At 41.9% G+C, this 21,711-nt stretch overlaps 2 protein-coding genes across 2 annotated transcripts; one reads left to right on the forward strand and one right to left on the reverse strand.

Moving 5' to 3' along the window:
* Positions 1-2,318: 2,318 nt before the first annotated feature.
* tbc1d20 (TBC1 domain family, member 20) lies at positions 2,319-10,520 on the forward strand. The gene is made up of 8 exons (XM_061687820.1): positions 2,319-2,717; positions 3,711-3,887; positions 4,634-4,714; positions 4,792-4,978; positions 5,904-6,005; positions 6,953-7,094; positions 7,694-7,872; positions 8,280-10,520. The coding sequence occupies exons 1-8, from the start codon at positions 2,660-2,662 to the stop codon at positions 8,533-8,535; spliced, it is 1,182 nt and encodes a 393-aa protein (XP_061543804.1). The 5' UTR covers positions 2,319-2,659; the 3' UTR covers positions 8,536-10,520.
* A 296-nt stretch (positions 10,521-10,816) lies between these two features.
* On the reverse strand, positions 10,817-21,598 carry rbck1 (RanBP-type and C3HC4-type zinc finger containing 1). Its single transcript, XM_061687819.1, has 14 exons — positions 21,467-21,598; positions 21,285-21,335; positions 19,784-19,928; positions 19,400-19,496; positions 19,101-19,299; positions 15,816-16,060; positions 15,567-15,740; positions 14,780-14,949; positions 14,595-14,691; positions 13,871-13,977; positions 13,156-13,228; positions 12,981-13,079; positions 11,444-11,587; positions 10,817-11,365 (listed from the first exon to the last, which is right to left on the reverse strand). The coding sequence occupies exons 2-14, from the start codon at positions 21,322-21,324 to the stop codon at positions 11,285-11,287; spliced, it is 1,671 nt and encodes a 556-aa protein (XP_061543803.1). The 5' UTR covers positions 21,325-21,335; positions 21,467-21,598; the 3' UTR covers positions 10,817-11,284.
* Between the last annotated feature and the right edge of the window lie 113 nt (positions 21,599-21,711).

Below are 21,711 nucleotides of genomic sequence, written 5' to 3' on the forward strand. Positions count from 1 at the left end.
TTTGACTTGAGTTTGTTGTCACATTTCTATCGGGCCAATTATACATTACTCGTGCACTCATTGCAGTAGTCTCGCCACGCTGCACTATTTGCATATTTGTTGTTGACCAATACTGGCCACTCATGCCAGAGTAGCATCTGCTCCATTTGCACACTGACTGAGGAGTATCTGCAACATTTGCACAATCAACATTGTCCCAGATTATCCGCACCACTCGTCACTTTAAACTGCATATACTCGCTTGAAGTCTCGGCGCCCTTTGCACGATGGTTATTGCACCGGACTATTGCAATATTAGTCTTTCGAACCGCTCTAAGTGCTAGAGGCCTCTGCATCTTTTTGCACAATTGTCAAAAAATAATAATAATAATTGTACCGTCATTACTAGATAACTAGCAACCCTTTATTGCTCAGTGACTGTTTTTTCTCAATGTCTTTATGTCTCAAAAGTGTAGACTTTTTTTTATTACAGATTTCTCCTTGTTATGGAGTGAGTCGAGTTGAGTTCGCCGCCACCATTTTGCGCATATCTGGAATTTTTGCTCACAAGTCAAAGGGAAAAAAATTAATAAATCAGCCGAGCGATGGCTCGTATCTAAAAAAAAATGTTGTGATTATTGATCTTAAAAGACTGTCACCTTTTTTGCTGTACTCAAGTTACATTTATCCTTGCAGCCGTGCATTGAGGATTCCATTGCATTCCTCTCGCTGTGTTCACACCACCATTCTTGACACAACATGTTACAATGTGTGTGGATGTTGCTTGGTGTTTGTGTATTGCTGACTAATACTCTCAGTCACAAGATGCACCGCCCGATACTGTTCATCATTGCGGTAGTCCACACCCTCTTCTTTCCCTCACACCGGTTTGCGATGTTATGTCATGATGTGTCATCATATAGCAGGGCACATACAAACAAACAACCATCCGCACTCACATTCACACCTGCGGGCAATTTAGAGTCTTCAATTAACCTAACCCACATGTTTTTGGGATGTGGGAGGAAACCGGAGTGCCCGGAGAAAACCCAAGCAGGCACGGAGAGAACATGCAAACTCCACACAGGCGGGGTCAGGGATTGAGTCAGAACTGTGAGGCATTAGAGTCTACCAGTTTAATCTAATGCCAGCTGTCTGGGAAGCCCTCGGTGGTTAATAATACCTAATTTAATACGTTGAATTAAAATGGATTTTTTTTAAAAAGCTAGTTGGTATTTGCTCTTACTTGCATAACCACTATTCATCTATTTATTTTTGTCATCTTTTATTTATTTTCAAACTTTAAATGTATTTACTACATTCAATTATTGTGAATCAATGCATATACTGCGAATTAATCAATATTTATCAATGTATTTTCGATCCCATTTCTTCATCGCATCTGTCACTGCTCTCATGTGCGTTGTATTCACTGGTACAAATTAAGTACAAAATACTTCATTACTGTACTTAGGTCGAATTTTCAGGTGTATGTACTTTCCCTCAGAATTTCTTTTTCTGACAAACTTTTACTCCCTACATTTGAATACAAATAGAGTGAGATAAAGCTAACCGTGGTTGAGAATTTGATTGGTCGAGATCTTGGGGACATATATGGCAGGGAAAAAAAGGGGAACAGCAGTGACATGGAGAAACGTAAACAAGGAGCATTAACAATGACGATGCAACAGATTTGGAGAGGCAAGATATTCCCCATTCACCCCCTTGTAGAATTGAGGATGTTGACACAAAGAATGATTTGAAGCAAATACATTTCGCCAGCCTAACAAACACCACTGTTCAAGACTCTATCTATATCTGAAAAAAAAAAAAAAAAAAAAAACACACAACAACAACACACATACATGCATGGCATATTTTTCCAGTTGTTATGATTAGTTCATTCAGCATTTTTGGTTTATCAGTTCACAACATTAGGCAAGGCACATTTATTTATATGGCACATTTCATACACAAGGTTAATCAATGTACTTTACATGATTACAAGCAAGAGCAAAATACATTTAAAAACAAAGTACAGAAATATAAACGACTCAATTACTAAAATTATTAATTATTATTATTATAACGTACAATACAAGGAAGATTTCGCTTAACCATTTAGTGACTTGTAGATCAGTAGCAGAACTTTGACGTCTATTCTATATCTGACTCAGTTCTTCTACTTTTCACTTTTGAAAAACGTATATTTACTTCTACTTAATTCCAGTATTTTTTTTAAATAAAGTATTGGGGGGGGAAAAAAAACAATCTCCCGACTGTCTGCGCATGCGCGAAGGCTATCCCTTTTTTTTTTTTTTTCTTAATTTCTGTGACGTATCAGTCCGCCACCGGTCGCCCCTATCCTCCACAACAAACATGTAACGTCACCGGTGTCACTACGCCACCAACTGCTCATCTGTCCGACTAATGATGGCCACGACGGGGAGACGTTTATGTCGGAGGCGCCGCGGCGAGGCAGCTAAATAAACGACGACGACCACAGTGGGACGGCCCGTGCTAGCCTAATAGGCTTGCCGTGCTAACTGAGCAGATGGCAGCGGAGGAAGATTAAGTCTAGCACTTGGCCTCAAAGGTCAACGTGGGCAAATATGTCAGTCTGAAAAAACAAAACAAAATAAAAAACCCAAACGGGGGAGACTTAACAAGAGGAGGAAACATGAAGACATCCAGAATTGTCACCTCCTCGTCACTGGCGAATGGAAACCAAAGTGACGGTAAGTGAGACGCGAGTTAGACCCCTTTCATCGTGGAGAACCTTGTTTTTATTTTGGATTTCTTACAATAATAATAATAGCGTTAAATAGTAAATGGTTTAGGTTCTCGTTTGCCAACTGCGCATGTGCGAAAACAGACGAGCTTGCCGTTTTTAAGGCTTTTATGACCATCAGGTGACTGTGTATCTCACGTGACATAGTAACTGACGTCATCATCGTGCGCTGTCACAAGGCTAAAGTTATGTACGGAAATTCAAATTCGCCTACAGTTTTGTGTTGTTTGTGCTCTTTTATGAAACGCCACAAGATGCCACCAAAGCCGTGTCTAATTTTGAAAGTAGTAAATTAACTGAAGTACATCAAACAAGTGTGTAGACGTCATCTCAACTGAGAGACAATTTTATGTTCGGGGAAGTTTTCGCCACATGCCTACATGCACTTTTGAAAAATAAAACAATCTTTTGGCCATTTATTGCGAAGGGTAATGTAAAATGAGTATGAAGGGAAATTAAACTGTTTTGGGATCATATTGTGTGGTATATTTATGGTTTGAAACTATTAATATCGTCCGGGCTCAGTTCGTAAACCACGTAAAATGTAAAAGTGTCATACAATTCAGTTTTGTGGCGTACGGCACTGTACATCTTCTATTATTGTTGTCGAGGTAGCCATGTTGTACTGAGCAGCCTGGACAGTCTGGCAAGATTCCCACAATGATTGGTTGAGCTCCTGAGTTTTATTCAATTTTGTGTGGGGCGGCAGACGGGACAGAGGTGTGGCCATGAGTTCATTTTTTGTCTTTATGCTCGTCATTATGTTTCTCCTCTTTGCCGGCACCCTTCTGTGGTTGGGTTACAGAAATGGCAACAAAAGACAAAGAAAAAGACAAACAGGCATGATGACAGTTTGAGCTCAGATTATAATCCTAATCCAAAGGGGCTTTTGGAAATCAAAACGGTGCCACTGTGGTAATTGCGTGCCTTGTTTTATCAGAGCGGCGGCAGAGGAAGATGGCCGACATCGCTCAGGCCCTGCAGGCGAGTCCGGCGGACGTGGCGGCCCTCAGGAGGATGGCCATCAGCGAGGGGGGCCTGCTGACGGACGAGATACGCTGTCAGGTGTGGCCGCGACTCCTCAACGTTCCGCCCAACATTTTGGAGCAGGAGCCAGGTAACGGGCATGTCCTCCATAACGTCGCTAGCGTTTTGTTGACATTACGGTGAACCCCAGCTAATAGCCAAAAACAGCGAGTCATTGACGGCCCAGGCTAAAAATGGTTTAATTTCCTATATTAATGTCTTTTACATGTACACCACAAACTATGATCCCAAAATATCATTTCTAGACATGCAACAAATAATGGGTTAGTTCACATAATAGATTAGCAATTTAATGAACAACTATTTTGATAATTGATTAATCGTAGAGCCCTTGTTTGACTTAAAATTGTGCAAATACTCAGAATTACAGCCTCTCAACAGTAAATATTGTCAGATTTCTGTAGTCCTCCATTAAATAGATGGGTTTAGAAATGTTATTGGCGTCGTGGTGACAGATGGTGGAGAAACACGTCTACATAATATAACAATACTCACAGGCGTATATTCTTTATCCTCTGTGAAGAACCAGTAATATTACTGCATTTTACTGAGTAATTTGGACTCCATTTATATCCCTGTGTCTCCATTATACGACCTCCGAGGTGGCCATGGTGCGCAAACTAGAAGGAGCAGCACAATGTCCATTGAATTGAAGCAAAAAAAAAAAAAAGTATATATTTTTTATTCTGAAGGAAGTTAGCCTCGCTGTTAGCATATTTATAAACCTTCAAACCACTGCTACTTAATAACACACACGGCGCAGCAATGTCCATGATGGAATTTTTGCCAGATTTATCGCTCGCTCTTTCCTTGCAGAGACCGTGGAGCGGGACAACAACAAGGACTACAACCAGGTGCTACTGGACGTTCAACGCTCACTGCGAAGGTTCCCTCCTGGCGAGTACCGCCCGAAACACAATCACTTGTTAATGTTTGCAGGGGTTAACCCGGATCTTGGTTGTGTACTTGTCCAGGTATGCCAGATGAGCAGCGCGAGGGTCTCCAAGAGGAGCTCATTGACATCATCCTCCGCGTCCTGAAGCGTAATCCTCAGTTGCACTACTACCAAGGTTACCACGATATCGTCGTCACCTTCCTCCTGGTCGTGGGCGAGCGCTTGGCGACAGCCCTCGTGGAAAAGCTCTCCACACATCACCTCAGGTACGCCGTCAACAACGTGTCATTTTGACACCGGTCCTCCTCTCAGACGAGCGGGGGTGTTTTTTTTTATGGTGCTCTGCGTTGCGTAAACTTGCATGAAGCAAGATGAGGGATGAAGTGGAATGCAAATTTCATATCATGGTTATAGCAACCACCATGTTCACAGTATTATCACGATATTGCAAAAAAAAATAAATAAATAGTGATTTGATAATGGGTGTGGGAAAAAAATATTAGGTACATTCACACAACCTAATGAGAGCCAAAGCATTAATGCTCAAAATACTGAAAAAAATATCAAAAAGGTTCAAATAAAAAAAATCGCTCTCCTCCTTCTCACTCACTTATTCTCCCACTCTCTAAAATTAGAAAATATTAGACCAGAAAACAGTAGATGAAAAATACATGTGTTTTGAAAACAGAAGCAAATATTTAATGGAAAATTCTAATTATTACAAAATGTCTTTAGTGATTATTTGTATTTAATATTGGATGGAAAATGCATAATATCTGGGGGGGAAAATGAAAATGTAAGAATACCATTTCGAAAAATGGCAAATACTAGATGAAAAATTTATACATTTTACAAAGATGAAAAAATAATCCAAAAGACACTTACAAAAACATTAGAAAATATTACAAAATATTAGACAAAAAAGTATTGAATGAAAAATGCATAAATTGAAGAAATTCTGTTAGGCCAAAATGTAAGAATCCAATTTTTGAAAAAAACAAAACAAAACAAAACAATGCAAACATTACACACAAAAATTGAAGACTTTAACAAAAAAGAAAATGATATAAATCGATTATCCCAAAAACAATGGATTAGAAAATATTACAAAATATTCAACGCTTACATTTGTCCCCTTTATCGAGCGGGGTGTTTTTTTTAAGGCGCTCTCCTTTGTGTCTTCTTCGCCAGGGACTTCATGGATCCCACCATGGACAACACCAAACACATCCTCAACTACCTGATGCCCATCATCGAGAGGGTCAACCCTGAGGTGCATGATTTCATGCAACAGTAAGGGAAGACTCATCCTTTGCAACGTTTTAACCACATTTGACACCTATCACACACCTCATGATAACTAGCCATCCATCCGTTTTCTATCACGCATTGTCCTCCATAGGTTCATGGGTGAGCTAAAGCCGATGCCGGCTGAATTTGGGTGAGAGGTGGGGTACACCCAGGGCTGGTCGTCAGTCCATCGCAGGGCACACGTAGACAAACAAGTGTTGACACTTATATTCACGCTGATGGACTATTTAAAGTATTCAATGACGCTAACCTGCACTTTTTTGGAATGCGTGAGGAAGTCTGAGAAAACCTACCCATGCATGCTCCACGCAGGATGGCCGATGTTGAGATTCAAACGCTGAATCGCAGAACTGTGAGGCAGATGGGCTAACTGTTACTCAGAACTGCATCTATTTTTTTGTCTTTGTTTTGTTTTAATTTATGACTGGCCAGTTAAAAGTCACAGCTTTCGGTAACAATACACATGACAAGAGCCACACAAATGCAACTGGACTGGACCACCCGCATACTTGCAGTTCAGCACCCGAGGATTCACTTCTCCGTGGATTTTTTTTTTTTTTTTTTATCCCCCAAATGTTTTTCCTTTTTTTCAATTCTCTTTTGTTTTTCTTTGTTGGGGATGGACCAACCCCCAAAAACATTTATTGGCTGGTCATTCAAGATTTATTTGGGTTAAAAAAGAGAGAAAAACTACTTTTTTTTTTTCCCCAAATGTAGTTGTAATGACCCTGAGTTATCTCCACTGTAGTTTGGCATTTGGTAAAGCCACCCCCTCTACTGTGTTAACGAAATTGGCTAAGTAGATATTCAACATTCTTGCACACTGACAAAGTAATGACACTAAAACCTTAACTTCCTTTTGTTTGAAAGTAATAAAGTTGGGTAAACAAACACGACACCCGAATGACACGTAACGTTGCGATTACCAGGGCGGAGGTGGGAACCGTGTTCGCTCTCAGCTGGCTGATCACCTGGTTCGGCCACGTCCTGTCAGACTTCCGCCACGTGGTCCGGTTGTACGACTTCTTCCTCGCCTGCCATCCGCTGATGCCCATCTACTTCGCAGCCGTGGTGAGTCCTGCCATTTCCAGGACTTGAATGAAGCGCACCTGTTACTTCCTGCAAACCTGCATTGGGGGATGAAGCGGTGTGGAAATTTCATATCATGACTTGTAGCCACCACAATGATCACAGTTATCAATATTATCAAGATATTGCTCAAAGAAATATGTCAGGGATTTGCTATTGATAATGGCAAAAGTCAAATTTTCATTAGGAACACTTGGACAATTGAACGAGAGCCAAAGCATTCATGGACAAAATAGTACAAATCTAAAAATAGAAAAGAATATGAGAAAAAGTACTTCAGTTTTAGGGAGAAAAAATACAAAATAATTGAAAGATATTACTACAAAAACATTTTAAAAATGCACAAATAATTGAAAGAATACAAAATATCAGACAAAGACAAAAGCTATTAGAAAAAAGAAATAGGTGAAAAAAAATCCCAAATACAAAATATTGGACAAAGATCTAAAGATATTGATGAAAAATACACAAATAATTGAAAAAACATACACATGACAAGAACAAAGTTGGGGGCACTCGTACGACTGTACCAACCTGAAATGTTATCACTGGTACCAAGGTAACATGCGTGTGTGCTGCAGATCGTACTGCACAGAGAAGAGGAGGTCCTGGAGTGCGAGTGCGACATGGCCATGGTCCATCACCTGCTGTCTCAGATCCCTCAGGATCTTCCCTACGAGACCCTCATCAGCCGAGCGGGAGACCTGTTTGTCCAGTTCCCCCCGTCCGAACTGGCCAGAGAGGCCGCCACGCACGACTGGTACGTCACCGCCACCCGTTGAAAAGTAGGGATGTTCGATACCACTTGTTTTCAGATTGAAACCAGTATGAGTATTCACTTCTAAGTACTCACCGATATCGAGTACCGATAACACAAGTACTTCTGATACATAAAATTTCAATTAAGACAGTGACAGATAATTGTGAAAAACCTTCCTTTTTTTTCGACGCACATGATTATTCGGCGATGACTCAACACAGTGTAGCATCAAGTATTGCCAAAGAAGGATTTCCCCAATGTCAGAATTTGTTCTTGGGTATCGGCAGCCTTCACAATTACCTGATACATTGAAATGAGGCAGGTATCGGCACGATACCGATACCTTGTATATATTTTTTTAAAGTCTTATTCCCGTAACGGCCCCTATTCCCTCTCCACCTCCCAAGCATGGCGACCACCACCTTTAAGGACTTTGACCTGGCCTCGACACAGCAGCGCCCCGACTCGGTGCTCCGTCGACGGCGGAAGCAGCTACAGCAGCAGCAGGAGGCGCTGGAGCGCTCGGCGGTGGCCCGGCCGTCCATGACGCGCCGCTTTGTTCGCTTGGCGGTGATGGGCCTGACGGTGGCTTTAGGGGCGGCGGCGCTCGCTGTGGTCAACACCGCCCTGGAGTGGGCCCCCAAGCTGGACCTCTTTCCATGAACTCCCTCACACCTGAGCCAGGAGTCACCAGCACCAGTCACCTCTCCTCGCTGAACCACCCCCATAAAAAAGCACTACGTTTGTTGAAATGAAACCCCTCAACTCACTTCAATATAGTTTCTTAGCACCAAGATGCCACAAGATGGCAGTGAAGCACTCCTTTTGTCAAAATGAAGCGCCTCGACTCAGTTCAACATTGTTAATTTGCACCAAGATGGTACCAAAGAGAGTTTTTTTTTTTTTTGCTAACCCCGAGCTCATCGTTTTCATCGAATAACGGAGGCTAGGTTCAGCCAGAAATCAGCGAACAGGTGAATTCCTGAATGGCGAATATGGGGCGGGTTCACTGTACAGTGGTACCATGACTTTGGAGTTTAAATCATTCTGTGACTGAGCTTGTGAGTCAGTTTACGCCACTGTATTAATATTTTCAACTGTAAATATACCACTAACTGATCCAGAAACACTTAATTTTAATTTCAAACTCATCTTACAATATGTCACTTAAAAATAAACAGCTTACAAATGATTTGATTGTGAAAAATGCACCAGAAATGTATTTAGCACATATAAACACTTCGACATACTTCCTTGACACCAATTACCGTACTCTCTGGGCTTTGGCGCCATCTTGTGGCATTTAAGGGTTGTTTCAGAAAGCGCACAAAAAAACGTATTTGTTATTTTTCAGCGGACAGTTTCCTCTGGGGGAGGGGGGGCAGATTCGGTGAATTTGTTAATAGTGAACCGCGGATATGCGGAGCTTACTGTGTACCAGAACTGACAGTTTCTTAGTCTACTTGTTATTTTGGGTTAGGACGACTGAGTTATTCTAATAGAAATAGATGATTGTGGCCTTTGCTGCCAATTAGACACATGTCGAGTGTGTGTTATTTACATTTTTAAGGTATTTGATATCAGGACAGAGACCAAATGACGGATTGTTAGAATTCTCTTCTATTCACAAGTTTCTCGTAGTAAGCTGTAAAGAACTGGTACACACACATATCATTTCACTTAAATTTCTGCTACTTCACCGTCCGCCTCTTCTTTACAGTTGTACTTTTCACATTCCTCCAGCTATCGGTGACTAGCTCATTTACTTTTAATTAGCTGAGATGGTTTTGGTAAAAGCAGAACAGGTTCTCGAGCCATCGGCAAAACCAAACATAAAACATGCCTCAACTAGTCTTAAGACTAATTTGTTCCAGCATGTAAAAATATACTCATGATTGGCAATATCTCCTCAGTGTAAGACTGGATGTCATACTTTTTATACCAAGTACCACCTAGAATAAAAAAAATACTCTCCCATGTTCCGTCATGACCAACATTAAAATGTAAAAAGAAAAATAGTAGTAAAGGATTTTAAAAAATTTCCTTTTAAAAATGTTGATAACATTCACTTCTTGAGATTAGATGCAAATGTATTGAACTTTAAAGATCCAGTGAATGTAACTGAACTACACTTAGGCATTCTTTCATACTTTGAGAATCGCTGTAAGGTATCTGGTGCGTCACTGCCAGTCAAATCCATTCAAATTTTTTTGTCACCACCGCTGGAAGGAGCACACATTATTAGCCTACAAGTAAACTGGTGCTGACCTTCACTAATATTGCACACGTCATTTATTTATTTATTTTTTATTTCCTATGGGAAGTATGAAGTTTGACACTACATCGTAGGTGTTTAGGCACATTGAAGTAGCTTGCGGGATTGCGTCCACGCAAGGTTTTCTTTTTTACTTGTACACCTCGAAACACTGGACAGCCTGGCAGCCGACGAACTGAAAACGTTGAATTTTTCGGGAGGAATTACTTGTCGCGATGGTCTTTCCCAGGATGGTCTGAAGTGTTTGCTGTCTTTATTCATGTTGCACTAGATTTGTCTGCCTTTTTTTATTTTATTTAACAAATATATCCTACTAAAGTAAATTTGTACTGTACAAGAGAATGCTAATAAACCATGAAATGAGGCGTATTAAGCATTTGCCGGTATTTTCCATAATTCAGTGCTCCTAGGTCAGCATGTCACAGACTTGTTATTGTCTATAATATGTGCGCTTGCCAACAGGGCGGATGGTTTTGGCTAATGTTAGCATTTTATGAACACTTGGTGTACTGTCACTTTGCAACATGATTCCCTTAGCAAACTAACGGAGTACTGTTTAACAAATAGATTTCTGAAAGGTTGCATATCATTCGTTATTTCACAATGACAGGGTGGACATGTTGAGCTTGAATAAATCCCAACTCCACACATAATATGAAAATGACAAAACAAGGGGCACATATTTATTCTGCAACCATCAAGTGTTTTAGCCGCTATTCAAGAAAGACAAAATATCACTGAAAATGGCAGGTTTTCTTTCTTACTCCATAATGGCAGTGATATATTGACCCTCATATAATGTTTTTCTTTTTTAACAGTCTAATAAAAACAAAGGTAAAATACAGGGGGGAAAGTGCATAGTTTATACAATACCGTATTTGCTGCATCATAGTTGTATATAAAAATAAGAGCGTATTCCCTGAATAGTTGGTTCGCGTATGCCATAGTTGGCGATATAAGGTAGTAGTAGTTTCTCGAAAATAGGTCCCTTTTTAATGTCTCTGGCATTTTGAGGTACATGTAGTCGTTATGTTTAATTGCCATTAGGATAATAAGGGTGTCCTCGTACTTTCTCCCCTGTGAGGGCTCCCCGGACCCAAAAAGTTGGAGAACCTCTGACATAACGGCACAAGCGCGTCAGTGGCAGTTGATGCAGTTGGGATGGCACCGCTGATTATTCACTCGGCATTTACAGCCTCCGGATGTGTCTCCTCTTCCCTGTTGGAACAAAAAAAAAAAAAAAAACATAAATAGCGACCATTCCCTCTTATTTGTGTGCCGTTTCTGTGTTTTTACGTCGGGTCCCCAGCGAGCTTGTTTGGTCACCCAGCAGATTTCCGTCCTGCACACAGAGCAGCGGAGCCAATCGCAGCCGTCTCTCTTCTGGAAGACTATGTTGCACTTCGGACAATTCATGGCCTTGCCGCTCTGTAGCAAGAGCTACAAAATAAGAATAAAACAAAAATAAACAAATGCATACATAAATAAGACTAAACAAATGGAGACAAAAGTATTGGGACAGATCAACAAGGCCACATGCTTGCTTTGAATGGGTAAACTACTACAGTTAATATCCACCCATCCGTTTTCTATAGGATGTGTTCTCATCCGGGTTTTTGGTGTGCTCGAGTATCCCAGCTGACTTTGGTTAAGAAGCACGCAAGGTACACCTTGAACTAGTCGCCAGCCAATCGCAAGCACATATAGACAAAAAAAAAAAAGCATTCAAACTGGAAGACAATTTAGACTAGTCTTGAAGGAACTTAACGTGGGAAAAAGCCAGAGTACAGTGGTGCCTTGAGATACGAGTGACCCAGCTTAAAGGTTGTTTGAAATACGAGCCGTCATTTGGCCATTTTTTTTTTAATTTGCTTTGCCTTGTGAGCGCAATCTTGAGATATGAACGCTGTATGATGACAGTTAACTCAGCTCCCTTGACAACAGACATCACTTCGAGTAAACAGTTCTTTAAAAAAACAAGTAGGCGTCAAGCTCTTAAATGCCACTCCCAGTTAAAGTTTCCTGTCACACTAAACATATAACAAAGACAATAAAAATGGTGTATTTAAAACAACCAAACAACTGCACAAAGAAAGTCTCCGCATTCTTAACACTTATATACAGTGGAAAATGCCATTGACCCGATTAGGATCTATTGTCATATTTGGGGTGGAGGCAGTTACGGATGAATGGCATTTCCATTCATTTCAAAAAGGAAGTTTTTGAGTATTTTGAGTTATGGGCGTGGTGACGGAACGAATTAAACCTGTATCTTAAGGCCCCACTTACTCAGAAAAAGGCCCACGGGAAGAACTCCAAACAACAAGACCTGAGCCAAGATTCTAACCCAAGTCCCAGAACTGTGACGGAGACTTGTAGCCACTCCATCCACCGTATTGCCTGTCAGTTGAACCATTCAGTGTGCAGTGGACACCTTCGCACACACTTTGGCACCTGCGGATTCGCCTTTTGGCTGATATTTTTTCATTTATTTATTTCATTTGATTCATTTTTTATTAATATTTAATTTTTTTCCATAGCTCTTTTTTTTTTTTTAGGGGGAGAACCAACCCCGAAAATGCTTATTGTAAGTTTATCCCTGCTTATTCAAGCATTTTTGGGGTTAAATAAATAAATAATACATTACTTTAGATTTATATATATATATATATATATATATATATATATATATATATTTTCAATGCAATTATAGTGGGCATCAATCACTGGAGATTTTTGCTATGTGGGGCCCGGTCCCTATCCCCCGCGAATAGCGGGGGCCCACTGTATTTTGAATCCAGCCTAATGCAGATTACATTATCTGGCACGTTACCTTCAGCAGCTGTTGCGTCTGCTGCGCCTCCTCATCATTTTCCGCCCGGATGCGGAGGTCCTCTTGATACTCCTGACAATTCATGTCCTCATGAATAGCCTGCAAACAAACATCCAACTTGGGTTACTTCTCCCCACGATGGCAACGAAAACACGAAGCCGTTAAAAACAGCTACCATGCAGATAATGCAGCTGACTTGGCCGCAGAGCTGACAGTGGAATTGGTTGACTGCGTCCTCATAGATGCACCTACGGAAAGCCGTTTGAGCATTTACTTTATGTGGTATTGTTGGTATCCGTGTAGTAGTTCACTCTTTCTCCTCACTAGTAAGACAATTCACTGTGCTACAATTACAATTGTGTGTTTTAAACAACCAAACAACTGCCTAAAGAAATGCTTCGCGAGCTTAATGCTTACATACGATGGAAACCGCCATTGACATGCAAGCAATTCGGTTCGACGCTTTGGTGTTCTTACCCTGTGAGCAATGTGTGTCTCCAGTACAGTATATCTGTATTATACTGCCCCCAGGTGGCCAGGGCGTGCACACCAGAATGAGCAGCACAATGTGCATTGAAGGAGAAAGTTATGTCAGAGAGAATTGTGTCATTACTGTATGTTTTTATAAAGTATAATATAGAATGCTATTTTTCTCGTTAAGAAGCACGTTACAAATAAATGTGTTTTTTTTGGGGGCGGCTGGAATGGATGAATGGCATTTCCATTCATTTCGATGGGGAAAGATGATTTAAGTGGAAAAACTAAACGTTACCAATAAGACACAGTCGTTTACTAGTGCGGCGAGATGTCTTATTGGTGAGGACAAAGAGCATACGAGCTGGCAATCGAGGACATCCAATAAAAATGCTCCAGCGGCTTTCTGTACGAACCAGCCTCGACAGTTGGGCGTGCGACAGTGGAAGGTGCGCTCAAGGCGCCTCTCGGCGACAAGCAGACGTCGTTCCAGAAAACGCTCGTGCTCCTGCTCCGTGAGCAGCTGCAATGGGGGGAAAAAGGATGGAACACTTATTTTCGTGCTTATATTGACAGCAATCCGGTACCGAGCCAATACAGTAATGCGTACCAGACATGAAATGTCACCTACACGAGTGATTTTTACGAATTTGTTCGAGTATTATTGAACTTAAAAGCGGCAAATATACTTTTTTGGATTTATTCTTGAAATTAAGTAATTGTCTTACACCAGTTAACCAAACAGGGACTTACCCCTACTGCAAATGGTGAAAAAAAACAACAACAACAAAAACTGCATCTATTAATAGTTCAAAACCCTAAATATACCAGGGAGTGATCCCAAAACATTTCAAACTCATCTTGGAAATTATTCTTACAAATGAATGGCTTACAGATGATTTGATTTCGTTTAGCTTGTCTCTCAGTCGACATGTATCACTTCAACATACTTCCTTGAGACCAATACTTATTTAGACTGGGCTTTGGTGCCATCTTTTGGCATTTTAGAACAAACCCAAAGAGCACAATAACTGCAGCGAACATGTTTTTCTGGACCAAGTTAGAGATTGCATAGTTTTATTTTGACATTAACGGTAGACAGTAGCGTTCCCAAATTTTGTCAGCTGGTCCCACACTCACCGCTTTGATCTCTCGATCGACGAGCTTCATATCGCACCGCTCGGGACAGGACACCTCAGCATCCTGACAGTTCATGATGGTCCCCCGCAAACATTCCCTGAAAGAGATGACGCAAACGTTGAGAACATGCAGCACAAAACGGTGCATGATGGGATGCGTTGCACAGACTCCGTCCTGGGTCTGACCTGCAGAAGGTGTGCAGACACTCCCTGAGCACCACGCCCATGCCTGGCTCCAGAGCACAGAAGCAGATGGGACAGTTAGTCTCTGAGGTAGTGGGAACGATGTTCAGATCGTCGGTCTGCAGCAATTGCAAGTAGTTGAGCTGTCGCTTTGTTTTCTGAACCTTTAAGCGCTGCCCCCCACAGCCCCCCAAAAAAACAAAATACAAAAAATCAAATCAGGACACCAAAGAGGAAATCAAAATGGGGAAGACAGTTGAGGAGGATGAATGTCTTCAGAATTTGGTCAAGCGGCGACCCTGTGGAGTTAAGTTATTACAGCTTTGTGTTGTTTAACAGTAGTCATCAAACTTCACCGCTGACACGCAATTACGAGAACTCTTGTCGAGTACACCTAATTCTCATTTGGTAGCAGTCAGACAAAATTCGAGGACAAGCTCATTCTCAAGCTCAAGTTCATCTTCAAACCAAAATGGCAGAATTTTCGGGCATGGCTTCTTGAGACTTTTTTTGTGTCTCTACTCATGATAGACATCGCCACTAATATTTCATGTGCCGAGGTGAAACTGCTTGCAAGGGTTCAATTTTCAAAGAAAACATCTTGAGGATGAGTTTTCTGTTGAAGGACCCATGGAGGTGGTTTTTGGGGGTCCCAAAAAGGTGGCTTCAAACCAAAATGGCTGTCTTTACGAGCATAGCTTCTTGGGACTTTGTTGCGGGCTACTCACGATAGACATGCCTACCAAACTTAATGTTCAGTTCAACTGGCAGCAGAGGCCGTGCGGTTCACCTTTTCTGAAAGGAACATGGCCCGCATCTCCCTCTGAAGCCGCTTAGCCTCGTCCCCGACCGGTTTGTGGCCTTCAGGGACGTGGTAATCCTCTGGCCTCTCCTCGCCGCACAGCTGACATCCGGGACGAGTTGGCTTGTTGACGAATGTACAACGAGGACACGCCCAGCCCGGCTGAGAAAGACGACGCACGTGCTCAATTTGGTACGACCAAGAGGTGGTAATGCATGCGCCGGATCAAATACTAACCTGATGCGGGGGAGGTTTAACTCGAGGAGGAGGAAGGGGAGGAGGAGGAGGAGGACGATTAGGAAGAGGAAGAAGAGGAGGAGGAGGAGGAGGAGGACGATGAGGAAGAGGAAGAAGAGGAGGAGGATGAGGAGGAGGAGCAGGAGCAGGAAGGGGAGGAGGAGGAAGAGGTGGCAACACCGCTGAAGGAGACTTCTCCCCATCATTCCCTTTGGAAATCGCTTTAATCGTCTCTTCCGTGATGCCTGAAAAGAGATTGCAATCAATTGTCTACACTCTACTGATTACAATAGAAGGATAATTGGGGAATGTGTCCCTCGCTTGTCGCTAAATAAACGGTACTCATAATATGAGGGCGTGCTTCGCACCGAGCGACGCGGCCGGACGTGACTCAACTGTCACGCGGTGTGCCGGGTTATGAAGCTCATTTTAATAAGCAGTCAACCGTCAGATCACATAATTCGACGTGCCTTTGACTAAAAAGCAAAGCGTGGAGAGTCTCTGTTGGCGAAATGCACAAGTGCAGTCACTGAATGGGGCAATGATGTTCAACAGCCTCTTAAATATCCACATGCTTGCCTTTATTTCGCACCCCTTTCGCCGCTTTATATTATATTATAGCTACCACGGCCAGGCCGACTCGCTTCTTCCTTGACAGTTGCGCCTTGTTTGTGGTTCAAAAGAAAAATAATCCCAATCCCAAAAGTCATGATACACTGCCTTTTTTCTATTTTGTTTCAGGTATCATTCGGACAGTCGTGAGGCTATCATCATTTGACAAATTAGCGCTACAGTTTTTGTAATCTTCACCATGGCTCCGACAGTTTACATTGGAGCAGCGTTGCAAAATTGTCACCCGGCAAGATTTTTTCCCCCCACAACAAAACACCTCACATCTGTCTGAATGATATCTGAAAGTGAATTTAAAGAAAATGGACAGCAGGCTACTGTATTATTTTCTTTTGAACCACAACAATGCACACTTGAACTGTATATTGTATGTGGCACCTCCTTACATTGTTTCCCGATATGAACACAAGGGGTTGCATTTTTTTTTGTTTTTTTTGTAGCGACAAGTTTGTATGGGAGCGAGAGTCAAGCGCCAGGTGTGCGGGTGTGAGTGGCAAATTCTAATTTGTTTGTGATTGTCCAGAGTAGTTTTCGGCCGCGTCGCTTGATGTTGAATCCTTACTTGCGACGAGAGCTGACACGATCGAATCTTTTTAGAATCGATTATCCTATAGATATTTTGTCAAGTACTCGAGTAATCGTCCCCCCCTCAAAAAAAAAAAATTCACATTAGCATGTTAGCGCTGACCATTTTAGGTAAAAAAAAAAAAAAAAAAAAAAAAAAAAAAAGTAGAAATGCTTACCGCCATTCAACTCACTCATACATCATGTGCAACCCCAATTCCAATGCAGTTGGGACGTTGTGTTAAACATAAATAAAAACAGAATACAATGATTTGCAAATCATGTTCAACCTATATTGAATATAGGAATACACAAAGACAAGATATTTAGTGTTCAAACAGATCAACTTTATTGTTTTCAGCAAATAATCATTAATGTAGCATTTTATGGCTGCAACATGTTCCAAAAAAGCTGGTACGGGTGGCAGAAAAGACTGAGAAAGTTGAGGAATGCTCATCAAACACCTGTTTGGAACATTACCACAGGTGAACAGGCTCATTGGGAACAGGTGGCTGCCATGATTGGGTCGAAAAGGAGCTTCCCTGAATTGCTTGTGAACAAGTGCGTGAGAAAATAGTCGAACAGTTTAAGGACAATGTACCTCAATGTACAATTGCAAGGAATTTAGGGATTTCATCATCTACGGTCCATAATATCATCAAAAGGTTCAGAGAATCTGGAGAAATCACTGCATGTAAGCGGCAAGGCCGAAAACCAACATTGAATGCCCGTGACGTTCGATCGCTCAGGCGGCACTGCATCAAAAACCGACATCGATGTGTCAAGGATATCACCACATGGGCTCAGGAACACTTCACAAAACCAATGTCAGTAAATACAGTTCGGCGCTACATCCGTAAATGCAACTTGAAACTCTACTATGGAAAGCAAGAGCCACTTATCAACAATGCCGCTGGCTTCTCTGGCCCAGAGCTCATCTAAGATGGACTGACGCAAAGTGGAAAAGTGTTCTGTGGTCCTACGAGTCCACATTTCAAATTGTTTTTTGAAATTGAGGATGTCGTGTCCTCCGGGCCAAAGAGGAGAAGAACCATCCGGACTGTTATGGACGCAAATTTCAAAAGCCAGCATCTGTGATGGTATGGGGCTGTGTTAGTGCCAATGGCATGGGTAACTTACACATCTGTGAAGGCACCATTAATGCTGAAAGGTACATACAGGTTTCGGAGAAACATATGCTGCCATCCAAGCAATGTCTTTTTCACGGACGCCCCTGCTTATTTCAGCAAGACAATGCCAAACCACATTCTGCACGTGTTACAACAGCGTGGCTTCGTAGTAAAAATAGTGCAGGTACTAGACTGGCCTGTGTGCAGTCCAGACCCGTTTCCTATTGAAAATGTGCGGCGCATTATAAAACGTAAAATACGACAACGGAGACCCCGGACTGTTGAACAGCTGAAGCTGTACATCGAGCAAGAATGGGAAAGAATTCCACCTACAAAGCTTCAACAATTAGTGTCCTCAGTTCCCAAATGTTTATTGAATGTAGTTAAAAGAATAGGTGATGTAACACAGTGGGAAACATGACCCTGTCCCAGCTTTTTTGGAACGTGTTGCAGCCATAAAATTCCAAGTTAATGATTATTTGCTAAAAACAATCAAGTTTATCAGTTTGAACATTACATATATTGTCTTTGTAGTGTATTCAATTAAATATAGGTCGAACATGATTTGCAAATCATTGTATTCTGTTTTTATTTATGTTTAACACAATGTCCCGACTTCATTGGAATTGGGGTGGTAATATGTACATTACACATCTAATAGTGTCTTAAAATCACTTACAGACGATCCTCTGTCATTTTTGGCAAAATTTATCAGTGGCCCAACACTGTCTCCATCTGCAATAAGTGTCCGTGTGAAACATTAGTTCTGGCAGCGCAAACAGGGTTCCCGGCGGAATCTTTTTTTTTTTTTTGTCTTTGGTCTCGGCGGAGCTTGAAGGCTGAAATTCTGCGTTGAAATATTTTTTAACTCAATTTAGCCGGGTTATTCCCCTCCCTCTTGGCCTACTTGGAACTTACTTCCACCTCGGGTCTTGTGTGCACGAGTATCCGCGATACTTGCCCTCAAGGCGACGCTGCTGTTCGTTCAGATGGTGCCGCTGCCACGTGAGATGAGAAGCGTGGGCAGACACGATAAACAGGAAAGCCCAGTCGCCGTCGCTGCGAACGCCGTGACTGTGCAGCGTCTCGTGGTCGCGTGCCAAGCGCTTCCCGATCATCCAGCGCTGCAGCGTCGGGTGGAAGCCGTATATCTGGTTGAACTAGCCCGGAAAATCGCACGATGACACGTTTAGTACCATAAACCGTCATTTGTAACCTTCTATATGCTGCCAATACAGCTAATAGCGGGGATTACTGCACCTCGTCTTTGAGTTGGGAGATGGTCATTCCGCACGTAACCATCACAGTCACCAACACTGCGGCGTTGGACTCTGCGTCTTCCACACCCACCGCCAACCTGGGAAAGTGACGTGGTAAACTGCAGAGCACCACGATGACCATGACCTCTCCCTTGAGCAAGGCACCATTCACCACGCTATTGCACTAAAGGGTCGACTGTCCATAACACAGCATCGAACTATCATAGGTTTGACACTAACTGAAGATTTTGACTTGTTGCTGGGAAAACAAGCTTTGCCAATGTGCCCTTGAGCACCACAGCGGAACAAGAACATCACTAGAAACGCACATTTTCTTGAGCTATTCTGCAATCCGTGAAAAGAAAACGTAGGAATTCCGTCGCACCTGATGACGTCCGCAGGGTACACCGGGCTGCTAATGCTGACGCACACCGGCAGAGAAAGTCGGCACAACTTCAGGCTCAGTGTGACCGCCTCCTCTTCATTCCCGATGCTCAGAGCTTCACTCAGCTGTTTTGTCAGCTCCTCCGCTGCGAGACAAAAAAAAATAAAAATAAAATAAAAACGGTGTCGCTGATACTTGACACCAGATGCTGCCGTATTATCATGAAAGAAATGACGTTCCGTTTTGCCGATGTTCTTGTTTTTGCTTCACTAGCAAGTATAAATTTGAGATCCGAGCGCCGTACGGTGGCAGCGAACTCAACCCCCTTCACAAAACGCAGCTGTTTGGTAGATGGTGAACAATTCTTCAAAGCAGTGAACAAAAATGAGACTTTATTGCCACTCCCAAGTGCAGTTTACTGTCAAACTGAGAATAAAACTAAAAGAATGACATGTACATGTTGCTACTGTTGTAACTGTTGTTACTGTAAAACAACCACGTAACATTGCCTGAAAGCCCGATAGCTTAATGCTAACACACAATGGGAAATTCCATAGGTGGGCTAATGAAGAGCCTCTGCGTTGCGGCATTATAACCCTTTATACGTAGAAAGCGCTATTTGAACACAAACAGTGGAGTAACAAACGTAGACAAATAATAACGATAACACTACTCACAGACATATATTCTTTATCCTCTCCAAAGAACAACGACTATTACTGCGGCTTACTGAGGACCTGAGACCCTCTCCGTGTACAGTATACTGTATCCGTTTGTCTGGATTACACTGCCACCAGGTGGTCAAGGTGCGTACACCAGAAGGAGCAGCACAAACAACACAACCATTAAATTAATGCAAAAAATGTGGCAAAAACTCTTTCATTTCTTGACATGTTATTCAATGAAGTAATTACAGTATGTTTCCATAAAGCATAATATTACACAGTACTATTTTTTCGTATTTAAAACTGCATTTGCTCGGCAAGACAAAGATCTGCCATTTGCTTCGCTGTCTGAAACACATCACGTTAAAATCAAAGGGTAAGCAGCGGTGGAATACATTTTGTTTGATGCACATTTGTGCAAAAGGTTAGCTTTTACTGTGAGTAACAACTACTTGATCTCGTAACAAAGAAAAAACAACAACTTTCCATTGGCCCAGCAGTAAATGGGGCAGGGTATACTATCGCGCACTTACATGAAACGTGGCCGAACCCTAAAAATTGAATCGTTTCAGCCAGATGTGAAAAAGGGTGTGCAAAGTAGCATCACAGTTATTGATCCTCATTTTATTTTGACGACAGAAATGTTATTAAATCTCCTGCGAAGTGTTTTAAAAATGCAGTTCCCTTCGAAGCTGCACTTGGGAACTACACACCATTTTTTATTATCGTAAAAAAAAAAAAAAAAAAAAAAAATTAAAAAAAATAGAGCTGTGTCACACAAAATGGACAACGCATAAAATACAAGGTTCCGAAGCAAATAAATAAAAAGTACATACCGTCGTTTAAAGTGCCATTCGACGCCAAGCGAGTGGCCATTTCATCTGGAACTGCAGGTTACACAAAGCAAGTACTGGAGTTTTAAAACTCACGTGTGACGTTCAGGTGTCAATTAAGTCGCGTAACTGCTAATTAGTGTAGTTTCAAAACAAAACTATTCGCGACAACAAGTGGAAGTCACCGATGAGTTAGTTGTCGTCGTCCACGAGCGCCTTATTGTCACGTACGTCGCCAGAAACAAAAGTAAAAGTAAAAAAAAGTGGTGAATTGACTCCTCCGCGAAGAGGAGACTCCGGAAAGGTGGAATTGAAATTTAAACGTGAATAATCGTACTGTTTCAATGCAGCCGAATTGATAACCGAAGTCTACTTAGGCTATGTCACGATCACTATGTGACACTTCGAAGTCCGAAAAGGGTGTTTTTAT

Source organism: Phycodurus eques, chromosome 10 (assembly GCF_024500275.1).
Source record: "Phycodurus eques isolate BA_2022a chromosome 10, UOR_Pequ_1.1, whole genome shotgun sequence".
NCBI classification, from domain to species: domain Eukaryota; kingdom Metazoa; phylum Chordata; class Actinopteri; order Syngnathiformes; family Syngnathidae; genus Phycodurus; species Phycodurus eques.